This window comes from Danio rerio, chromosome 19, assembly GCF_052040795.2.
Source record: "Danio rerio strain M-AB ecotype USA chromosome 19, GRCz13ab, whole genome shotgun sequence".
NCBI lineage: Eukaryota > Metazoa > Chordata > Actinopteri > Cypriniformes > Danionidae > Danio > Danio rerio.
The window spans coordinates 37,495,001-37,507,500 of NC_141039.2; the positions used below are offsets into that span (position 1 = coordinate 37,495,001).

The 12,500-nt window shown below is 35.4% G+C and overlaps 1 protein-coding gene and 1 long non-coding RNA gene across 19 annotated transcripts in view; one reads left to right on the forward strand and one right to left on the reverse strand.

Moving 5' to 3' along the window:
- The window catches only part of macf1a (microtubule actin crosslinking factor 1a), a 352,243-nt gene that overhangs the window by 319,583 nt on the left and 20,160 nt on the right, over positions 1–12,500 (reverse strand). For 9 of the 18 annotated variants that reach the window (XM_087295929.2, XM_087295926.2, XM_087295915.2 and 6 more), the window contains exon 1: positions 7,271–8,120. The exons of the other annotated variants lie outside the window; for them this stretch is intronic. In XM_087295929.2, the coding sequence (XP_087152055.2) occupies positions 7,271–7,364 (94 nt within the window). In that variant the 5' untranslated portion in view covers positions 7,365–8,120. Of the gene's footprint in view, positions 1–7,270; positions 8,121–12,500 lie in introns of those variants that run through there. 18 annotated transcript variants of the gene reach the window in all.
- The window catches only part of LOC141379151 (uncharacterized), a 5,914-nt gene continuing 1,247 nt past the window's right edge, over positions 7,834–12,500 (forward strand). The window contains exons 1-3 of the long non-coding RNA XR_015517028.2: positions 7,834–8,287; positions 10,344–10,562; positions 10,700–10,766. This is a non-coding gene — a long non-coding RNA (uncharacterized LOC141379151). The remainder of the gene's footprint in view (positions 8,288–10,343; positions 10,563–10,699; positions 10,767–12,500) is intronic.

A 12,500-nucleotide genomic window follows, 5' to 3' on the forward strand; every position in this document is an offset into this window, starting at 1 on the left:
TTCCCTACGCCCTCAAAATGCTTAATCATGAAATGTGATGTGTTCTATATACAACAAACATCTTTAAATAAGTTATAATGTAAAACAGTTTTTATCTGATTATAAGGCTGCTCAAAGCCATTAATTATCTTTGTCTTTTTTTGTCTAAATTTTATATACTTATTTGATTCAATAAACTTACGTGTTGTAGTCATGATTAAGGGAATATATGGTACTGGCACAACTATTTTACATCTTGTCAGTTTAGTGGCTAATAGGGTATATGCCGAAGCATGCTAATAGGACTTTTAATTTGCCAGTAACCTGGGTTAAGCGCTTCCGGCGAATCGAATGCCAATGCAAAATCCGGTGCGTTTAAGGTCTGTTTTCTTTAAAAATCAGCGATCTCCACTAGCTGAGTGATATCCGATTTAAAGTGGGTCTCAGATTGTACAAGAAGCACTGCATTAAATTACATTTCAACTCGCCATATCTTTATAATATGAGCATTTATTTTACCCCATTATATTCAATGGAGCTTCTGCATTAGCCTGCCGATTCTGACGGGTGCGTGCGAGTAAACGGCTTTTTGTTTAGTTTTACGCTTGAGCAACCAAATAAATGCTAAATTTTATTTAACTGAATGTATTTTAATGACATTACAACATCAATGCTGTATAAGGAACCGTATAAAATGGAAAAAAGATCAAAATAACAGGTCACTGGAAGTGTATCAGCAAGGGAACAGCACTAGCTCGGCATATACCCTATTCGCAAGAATTTGTACAAATTCAGTCGTATAAAAATATACGATTTTAAAAAGGAGGCGTGGCACCAAGCCCTACCCCTAATCTGATCCGCCATTGAGGGATAAGAAAATTTACTCTAAATTGTACGAATGAGATTGTACAAATTCCTACGAATTAGACACTAAATGAAAAAGATACTAATTGCTGAAAGCGTGTATATAGCATTGGTACTGCCTATTGTAAACATGCAACAATATATAGGCAAGCAAACTTATAATTACAAGGATTAGCCATTCACACAAAATTGTTCTTCTAGCTTTGTTTGATTACAGTTGAACTAAAGAAATCACGTGGAATGTTTTGACAAGTTTTGGTTTCCTTCTCTGGACTTTGAAAGTTGAGACCATTGTTGTTTATGGAAGATCTGAATTTCATCTAAAATATCTTCAAGTCAGCACCAATAGCCTATGGTGAGTTCGCCGACATATAGCACCATGTTACTCACAGTGACCCGAGTTAGATTCCCAGCTCGAGGTTCTTTGCCAACCCTTCCCCTCGCTCTGCTCCCAAAACTTTCCTGTCTGTAACCTTCACTCTCCTATCCAAATTAAAGGTGAAAAACCTCTAAAAAAATAATGATAAATTATGCGTATATAAGTGCATTCCTAATATGAATGAAAGTCTGGTCTTATGGGATTGGAACGACATGGGAGTAAGTAATTTGAACTAACCTTTAAAGTTAGTTTAGTTTAACCTTTATTTGGTTAAACTAACCTTTAAAATGAAAGACATAATATGACATAATATGAAAGCGACATGAAAAGTGTTCAAACTGGACTGTAGACTAAAAGACCGCAGGAACATGCAGGAGGATGTTTACAGTACAAACAAAAAGAACTGACGGGACAGTAAGAAGAGGCTTCTTTCCAAACGGCCACTTCCTCTGGCTCACTAGAGGAAACAGACACACAGACACACTATGTGAAGCCAGCATTTGTGTATGTTTGAGGGTCACAGGGATCAGGCAGCATAGGGTGAACAGGCCAAAGGCCAGTAAAGCTGAGCGAGGCAAATACCATGGGCGGGGGTAAAAATGAAACCAAGCCAAATGAAAAGACTGGGTTGAATTGGATACAGCGTAAAACCATAAAAGGCCATAAAAGAGCCTGTTTCCTATGCATCTAATGACCGTTTTGCTTGTACAAACTTTCAAAGAAGTTCTTGTTTGGTTGTAGATTTGGTTGTGACTACTTGACTTTTCTCCTTGCATGTCCCTGGGTTATCAAATGTATCTGTCTTTTAGAATGACAGTACACAAACGGCACCAGGACTGTGCCTATTTTCAAGCTGTTGTGTCTGTATCACTGTTCTTCCTGAGCTAGTCTGTTTTCTTCTGACTCATGATTCTGTCTCATTCTCATTCTGCACACCAGTTGGTCTTCCATATCCTGCTATTGTTTTTAACCTTCAGTAAACTCGACACATACAGGAAAAACAACTTATGCTCAAAACAACATACAAATATGGTCCAAACAGCCACCACCCTCTAATAAACAGACGTGTGCTCGCATACAGAAGCCCTTAAATTATTCAATCCATATATCATGTGTCCAACTCAGATTTCAGCTTCAAGTGACACCTTCAACAAGCCACCAAATCCACAGCTCTCTTGTTTCCACTTCTAATCTTTATGAAATGGCCGCAAATGATGCAGCTGAAATAGAAACACTGAAGAATATTTGCTTAACTGTGACCAGCTGCTAATGTTTCAATGCAAACATGACAGTTTCGTAGTGATATTGACATTCAAGCTCCGAAAACACCATGTGATACTTGAAGAAATACACATCAGTCAAAGGTTTGGACACACCTACATATTTACTATGCTTATTTTCTATTTTTGTTAGAACTATGTACTAAACAAAAGAAATTTTATTAAGCAAAATACGTATTCTAGCTTGCACATTTTAAAATATATAAAAGGATAAATGATCTAGTTAGACTTTAATACACTTTAAATGCTGACAAATGGGCATAACCTGGCAAAGTAGGGCTAGGCCAAAAAAACGATATATTGAATCACGATAAAATTCAATATCAACAATACCAACGATAAGCTCTGGACTTTTTTACTCTACATTGATCCAATCACACAGCAGAAATGTGCAACAATGAGAATCTAAATGTGTGTTGATATTTGTGATGTACTTAATTTTTGACCACCGAAAATGTATCGGCTAATAATGTTAATGTCATTTAATCGGACCCTCTGATATTTGTGGCTTCAGTCATAATTACAGTACTTTTATTAAATCTGAAAACATTAATATAGAAATGTATATATAGTTATCAATCAATATGAAAAATAATTATTGAGATTAAGGTTGGGAGATGTCGACCAATTTGGCATCAAATGATATTTAATGTAAAACACTGCGATGAACGATGGCATTGTCGTCATAGGCGGCGGTGAATTAATTATTTATGATTAATTAATTAATTCATAATGAATTGAAAATTTGTAGCCTACAGGTTTAACTACCTGACCCGCATGGTCTTTGGTTTACCAATAACCAAATAATTAAAAAATAAAGATAAGCTACACATAAATCACCACCTGTCAATCACTTTTTCCGTGGGACTCTGGCATGAATAGTCAGAGTGATATGTGTTGTTACAATGGCGTCGACAAACTTGGTAGGTAAAAAACAGACACAACCAACAGCAACCAACCAACAGAATCTAAGGTTTTCGTTAAAATTACTAAGTACAGGCATAAAAGCGAAAGATTGAAGCAGTGTACTGATGCTGTGACACGTTACCTGATAGATTCAAAAGACAGAAGAGTCGTTAGATACAGACAAGAATAATATAATATCCTGTTTAACAACTATAGTGAGACACGATCCAGCAGTACATCCTTGATAAACTGTCCGACGTGCACTGCTCTCTGGGGTTTTGTGCTTAAACCATCCGCTGACTGCCTGAAGCTCAGACAGGCACATATGCTGCAGCGCATGCCAGAGTGTGTGTGTGGTCACGTGATGTGCGTTTTCTGTGGTAGGGAGATACTTTCAGAAATGCAAGATGAAACGCCAGTGTGGACGTGGATCATTTTCCTTAAACGGGGATGTATTAGCGTAAACGGGGCGTAAGTGTGTATTTTTCATGAGCGGGTTGCTGCTGCGACGGGGGCAGGGTGGAGGATTGCAATGCCGGCTTAGCATCGTTATGTCTATCGGTCATCAGCTATGGATGATGGCATCGTCTATCGACCCAACCCTAATCAAGATTGCAAATTTGCTAGGGCTGCTTGATTTTGGAAAAAATCATAATCACGATTATTTTGGTCATAATTGTAATCACGATTATTCAAAACGATTATCAGTTGAAGTCAAAATTATTAGCGCTCCTGAGAATTTCATTTTTTTAAATAACTATTTCCCAAATTATGTTAAACAGAGCAAGGAATTTTAACAGTATTTCCTCTAATATTTTTTTTTTCTTCTGGAGAAAGTCTTATTTGTTTTATTTTAGCTAGAATAAAAGCAGGTTTAAATATTTTGAAACCCATTTTAAGGTCAATATTATTAGCCCCCTTAAGCAATATATTTTTTGATTGTCTGCAGAAGAATCTACTGTTATACAATGACTTGTCTAATTACTCTAATTAAGCCTTTGAATTGCACTTTAATCTGAATGCTTGTATTCTGAAAAACATCTAGTAAAATGTTATATACTGTCATCATAGCAAAGATAAAACAAATTAGTAATTAGACATGATATATTAAAACTATTATGTTCAGAAATAAGTTCTTTCCATTAAACAGAAATTGGAGGAAAAGGGTTGCTAATATTCTGAAGGGCTAATAATTCTGACTACAACTGTATATATATATATATATATATATATATATATATATATATATATATATATATATATATATATATATATATATATATATAGAGAGATATATATATATATATATATATATATATATATATATATATATATATATATATATATATATATATATATATATATATATATATATATATATATATATATATATATATATACACACACACAGTTGTTTTCCACCCTGCAAAGGAAAGAGAAATAAACGTTAAGATTACTTCAGATGTCTGCGCTCCTCTGCTCGTCTCAGTGTGCGAATGAGACCGAATGCTGACCGCATGCTTATGCGTGTGCGCATGTTGCACACACACATAAGCATGCGGTCTTTCGCGCTCTTGGTATATGATGCAATAATCGTTTATCTCGATTAATAGTTTTTCATAATCGTTAGAAGCCATAATCGAAATCGAATTTTCGATTAATTGCACAGCCCTAATATTTGCCATGTCACCCAGCCCTATAGCTATTATAAAACATAAAAATTACCAATAATTAGTATTTTGAAGTGCTGCTGTAATCCTTTAATGGAGTCTTTTAATGTGTCATCAAATGATTCATGCTCTAAATCAGCTAACACAATTCTTTGGTATTTAAACTACTGTCAAACTGAATTACATTTTAGTAAGTGTCTACCGTAAATCTTAGTAAAATGCATGACAGTCATGGTAGAGTGACAGTCATGATACATTCTAATGTACAGGGGGGGGAAATCTAAATATATTTAGGAAATATATTTAGTCATGGAGTTTATATTTACCAACAAAACACTGCTCAAAGTTGAATCAAACTTTTAGAATCACATGGTTTATGAGATCATGAGTATGTCAAGCGTGTCCAGACTTTAATTGACAAGTGTACATTAACTACACATTCAATGTCTAAAAAAACTAAGAGCTTCACATTTAAACATTACTCAAGTTAAAACAAAATAAACGTCACAATAGATATTATGGTGACATAAACATCCAATTGAGAGTCGGTGGGGTGTATCCAGTTAAATCTATTGACCTTTGTCAAAGCTAGCCTGGGAAGAAAAGAGGAAGGCTGCCTTCGTCAATACATGAAGAATAAGAATAAACGGGAGGCTTAAATAGAAAACAAAAAGGAAGTGGAGGGTTGCATAAGTTCAGATTTTGCTGCCCATTCATTCATCAAAATAAAACAGCTCCCCTGGCAACTGCTTTGAAAATGTCTTTTGCCTAATGTGGGTGTAATGCACGCAATTAATTAAGCCTGATTTACCACACTCACTGTGGAAGGCAGCACCCCTGCTCATATCAGCCTTGTTATTTCAAAAGAGTTATATCGGCGAAACGTCAGTCAAAGGAGCATGTAAACATTCATTTGAATAGGCATACAGTTTGAGGGCAGCAGCATATCTAGAGCTTTGAATTCTATTAGGCATCATTAGAGGTGGTTTTGTGGTGTCTCTAATGGACAAAGGCTCATCAAATAAAAAAACATTGTATTGCATGTCATGCAAAGATATGCACATTTTCAAAGCTATAAAACTATCAGTTAACACATAAAGGATCCATTAAGATCGCAGTCTAGTACAAAAGCTCCTGGTGCTATCTTGGGGCCTTGGGTCAGGGGCCCGACAGAATCGCATTTCATTACAATAATCAATAATTAAAAGGCCCTTTCATCAAGTCTGCATCACAGATGCTCTCTGAGTCAACTGACTTCACTCGCTCTCCTTTATATTCCCATCACGGTCAATTAGATTTGAGGTATTCATATTTCACACAAACACTGTCATTAGAAGTACACAACTGAGGTCTGAGGTCCTCTGGGGTTCGCTGCTGTCCATCTGAGCACAGTCCATCACAGGCTCCAAACCATACATGCTCAGACAGCAGTGGACAACAAGACAAACTGGGATTTCAGAGGACAAATGGAAAGCTGAGACATGATGGCAATGTTGTCCAAATGGGAAAACTGGAAGTGGGTTTTATAATTGATGAAGTGCTGATAATAAAAATTAAACAGTGTAAAACTGAAATATTAGACTGTAATTAATTTAATTAAAAGGCTATACTGTTATTCTAAACTATTTCCAAGTCATAGCAATATAGTCATTCACACATGCAGTTCATATCAATTATAAATCTCAAGGGAAAAAATGATATAAAGAAATGTATAAAGAAACAAATTAAGATCCCCAGCACTACTTGGCTAACTTAAGACATTACAACTAGTCATATAAAGGATCCTAAACAAGCTTGGACAACAGTGGACTAGAATAGAACACAAGCTGGGATACTATTGGACAAGCTCTGACAGCAGTGTGTTAACCTGAACAGGCTGGGCCAAATGAACATGTAAACTGTAAATTACATTTGGAGTGTTCTTTAGATAAACAAACAATATTCTTTTTACTTTGTGCATTGGGATTGCGGACAGAAAATAAATCCTAATGAGCATAATTCCCTGTATACAACACTCCTGATTCGTCACAAACCCAAGGGAAGAGCGAGCCACCATCCACCTCCAGTGCCCTTGGAGAACTGACAACAAATGCCGTCAATAAACCAGTTACAAAATAACAACTATGGGACCTCATACATGCTTTCCCCAATACAAACAACGCAAGAAACCGGAGCTTTGCTGATTCGTTTACCTTTATATCTCTCCAGCACATCCTCATACGCCTGTGCAAACTCTTTCTCCTGGGAGTGATTCGCCGGCAGTAAGCCAGGGATGAAGCCGGCCATAGTGTCTCTCACTCCCGCTGGCCGACTCACAGCGGCCCGCTGATGGAGTAATCCAGGACGGTGGATCCTGCTCGCCCGACAACAGCTGTCAAGTCCCGTTCGCGTTAAATATCCACAGTAGATACCAAGTTAATAATTACGCCTCTAAATGTTTATTAAATTATATTCGGTAAACGTAAACACAGCAAATTAAATAAACGTAGTGAAACAAAGCTGCGGTTCTAATAAGTGTGCCGTCAAAACAAGATTAGATCAATAGTAATACGTAAACTCCTATATTTAGAGTAAACACTCCTTATCATATATGGCGATTAAACGTCAGAAACGAGTTAAATCTAGATGTGCTATAAAATAAACCCATCTTTCATTGGTTTAGGTCAGAATCCCAACGGTTATCGTATTTATAGTCCATTGTAGCGCGTGCGGGCCGGTGATTGGGTTTATATGTGTGCGCTCCTCAAGTCTGCGTGCGGTGGGCGGTCCGATCTGCTCCTTCCGAAAGCAGATATGAGGCCTCAGTGAAACGGTATCCGGGCAGTGCTGCTTATATTCCTCTGTCGACTCGCCGGTAGCCGCGGTTTAATGCTCCTTTCCATTCGTGCTGCTCCAATGTAATGGCCGCTTCTATAATAATCAGTCGGCGTGTGTCTCACTCCTCCCTCTCTTTCCCCCAGTGCGAATGGGGTTCAGGTTTCTCTATTCTTCCCGCAGTGCCTGCGCTCTCCTCCTCCATCCCTCCCTTCCTTCCAGAGCCACGCCAGGCACATCCAGCGCAGGAAATTCACGGTGACAATGGCTGATGTTTTTGGGGAAGATTCTTGGGTTTTGTCGCCCCCGACTGTTTGGAGCGGAGAGGTGCATCGTTGATTAGCCTACCCACCTGCTTTATCTGGACAGAAGTTCCCAAAAAGCGTCCAAAACAGGTGCTTTGTAGAATATTTGTGTTTAATTACCCCACCAGTTGAATTAAATCATCAAAATATGAAGAACATATTCAATTCAAGTTTATTTGTATAGAGGTTTCACAGTGATTATTGGTTTACAAAAGGTTCAGAAAAGTTAGTTATTAGTTAACATAACTTTATTAGTTACTAATAACTTTAACTAATTAACACGTAACTAATAGCCTATAATAGTTAAAGTTATTATATATATAAACATAGATAGCCTGCATTGAAGGCACTAAACTAACAATTCTTTGAGACATAAAAGGTAAGTCTATGTTTATGATGGAATACTGATTTTATTTTACTACACAAAAATGCTTAGAAAGCAAAAGCATACAGGGTATACACAGTAAAGTATAATCAGTTAATTATTAATTGCTTCTCTTAGGCTTATTTGATTAGTAATTCTCTTTTAGATGTCTTTATATTCATGTTTACTGGTTATATCACAACAAATCATAATCATAAAACAACTGAAATGCACAGCACACACCAAATGTGTCCACTTTCCAAGCATGCATTATGCACATGCTCAAATTCCACATTAATTAAAGTAATGTTTAAAACCTAAAACCAGTTTGAAGAATAGTAGTATAAAAATGTAGTATAATAGTATCATATGTAGTCAAATATAATGGTATTTTAATGCTGCACTGTGATCTTTAAATCTTACAAGATCCAAAAATGGAGCATTTTAGCATATTATAAATTATATATTTTTTTTCTAGATATGCCTTACAAGAGTTTATGGTACTAAATCCTTGACATATTCATACTATATCATAATTATTTGGTGTTTACTGCAAATCATGGTAAAACTGAATGTATTAGCATGATTATTTTTGCTCAGAAAAAAACTATACTACATATAAAAATACAATTTCTAATGTCTGAGGGGAAAATAAAAATATTATTTTTTTTGGCACCTCTGAACATGCTAATTTGTTTATATAGCCTACAAACTTATAATACTCTGCAATCAGTAATCTGGACTTTTGTCCCTCATGATCAACTGCACTGCCACCTACAGCTGCAAAGAGCTATTGCAGGTTAAATAATGTAACTGAATTAATAAGGGATTTCTCTTTCAGTCAAAAGTAAAAAAAAAAAAATAATAATAATAATAAAATCATTTCAATTCCATAACAAAACCACACAGACAGAACAAGACCAACAACCCTCATCCAGACCAAACCTTAAAGGAACATTCTAAAGTTTGTTTGTTTTAAATTCACCTAGACCTAAACAGTTTATGTCTTACCATTTTTTTTCATCCATTCAGCCGATTTCCTGGTCTAGAGGGTAAACTTTTAGCTTAGCTTAGCATAAATCATTAAATCAGATTAGACCATTAGCATCTCTATTTTATTTTTACTTTAAATAATTTCCCTTTTTAAAACTTGATGCTTCTGTAGATACACTGTGTACTAACCAGTAACAGAAAACTAAAAGTTACTTTTATCTGTGTTGATTTGTTTTTAGGAACTATACTCTCATAGTTGTAAAATGAGCCTATTTCAAAAAAAAAAAAGTGGAGAGTTCACAATCATAAGACTCAAAGCAACGCCAAGAACTGCTGATCCAAAAACTGGCAATTTCAATCAAACAAAACACCAAAGTGCAGAATGAACGCTTATTTAATCATTTCAATCACTCACTGTTTTTTTTTTGTTGTTGTTGTTTTTATGTGATACAAAACTTCTGAACTCATTTCCTTAACAATAAATAAAACATTAATGCTCACAATTATTTGCTTTTAATACAAAATATTGCCCCTGAATAAATCTGGTTGCCATTTCTGTGACAGCAACACTAATTAGTAGCTCATAAAAAAAGTAAAGCTTATGGCATGCCATGTTTACACCTCAGTCTCCAGCTACTGTTTTATACACTGCCTGACATATTTCGCATGTTTTGGGAAAAAATCCAATCCGTTGATTTTCTTACTACCCAAGCCTTCCTTGAGCAACCAATTTCTGAAAACTTTAGGTTGAAATACTTTCAAAAAGTTCTGCAACATTCATTCCTACAGAGCAACACTTCTCCGCAATCCTCAAGCACTTCCCACAGGCGAAAACACCAAACGATACACAAGCTTACACAAAGTGGCATGAAAGACCTGGAAGGCACACATGACCCCACAGACTGTCCAACAACTGATAGCCTGACAGCGGATATTGCTTTTGGCCTCATGTGTCCCTAAACACACACTACTGGGCCTCATTATACATGCACAGCTCCGGGAATAGAGGTAATTATAATTAAATACTGCAATAACTAATCGCTGAAACACATTATAGCTCAATTAAAAAGCCATTTGTGGTTTTAAACGAGCTATCATGTCATTCTTATTTTATTCATTGTGATATTTATTTATTATATTTATAGCATTTACAGTTACTCTACATTTAAAAGCTCTTAAGAGCCTCGATCGATCGGATTGGAATTTGACTAGGTAAGCACATTACTTTTTAATATGGATTCCTGCCAAACAGATACTTTTAAATGCAACATGCAAAAAATGCTGTAATGTATTTAGACTTCAGTTGACTTTTGCTTAGGCATACAGTCATTCATTCATTTTTCTTCTTAGTCCCTTATATGTCAGGGGTCGCCACAGCAGAATGAACTATTCCGGCATATGTTTTACGCAACAGATGACCACAACCCAGTACTGGAAAACACTCATACACAAGCAGATATTTACACAAGCATTTATATGATTTGACCAATTTAGTTCATCCTATTCCCTGTCGGGGAAACCAGAGCACCCAGAGGAAACCCACGCAAAGTCAGGGAGAACATGCAAACTCCACACAGAAACGCCAACTGGCCCAGCCAAGACTTGAACCAGCAACCTTCTTGTTGTGAGGCGACAGTGCGTGAGCCACCCCTGTTTAAGCATTCATTTAATTATCTTCTGAAGTAACGTCCATATAGAATTATTAATAACTAGTTTTATTATCATGTTCAAATTCCATACTTAAAAACAAATGCATGAATTATGAATCATAATCATAATTCAAATGTCCGCTTATGATTATAGTTGATACATTAAAATAGTTTGTCATTGCAAAGTTTATCCATAATGTAGTGAAAAGTTTATAATTTGCTTGTTTTTAGACCTGTCATAATTATTCGTCATTTCAAGGGAGCTTAAAAGCACAAGCAATTCCAACGTTTAATGTTTTAGATAACAAATATTATTTAGATTCAATTATTTGTACGATAAAGACTATACAGTGATATTTAGCATTTAATTATTTAATTCATGTGTCTGATTACAATATGAATTTTCTTTAAATCAGAAAAGGACTGATTAATTATTACTTTTGTTTTTATTTATGCTTGTAATTTGATCATGTGTTATGCAAAATAATCCTAGTCAATCTTGAATTGTAGTTATGAATTATTTATGGAAAAAAAAACGCTATTCAAGTCATCTGGTCAGACTGTATTTATCGCAAAGTATATTCAGAAAAACAAAATATCATAATATTGATTTTTTTCCCAACATCTTGCGGGCCTAATATATACATAATAAATATATAAATTATACGCTCATATATTCTGTCAAAACAAACATTTATTTTGGATGTGATTAATTGCAATATTAATTAATTAATTTGAATAATAATTTTTATAACTAATTAATTAGGGTGGTGCGGTGGCACAGTGGGTGCTGTTGGCTCACAGAAAGAAGGTCGCTAGTTCAAGCTTATTGTGTTGAGTCTGCATGTTCTACCTGTGTTTGCCCCCTGGTGCTCCGGTTTCCCCCACAAGTCCAAAGACATGCACAATTGGGTTGTCTGTAGTGTATATATGTGAATGAGAGTATATGGGTGTTTCCCAGTGATAGGCTGCAGCTGAAAGGGCATCCGCTGCATAAAACCTATGCTGGAATCATTCTGCTTTGGTGACCCCTGATGAATAAAAGGATTAAGCCAAAAAGAAAATGAAAGATTGAATAATTAATTAGTTATTATTGCAATAAATCACATCCAAAATAAAAAATAAAAAATTTGACAATATGTGCGTACTGTGTATTTATTATGTATAAATACATGCATGCATATTTTTGAGAAATCGCTTATTTATATTTACATATAATTTATTTTTAAATTTAAATATTTATGCAACAAAATAGTTTTGTATATTTTGTTTCTGTGTATGTGTGTGCATCACATAA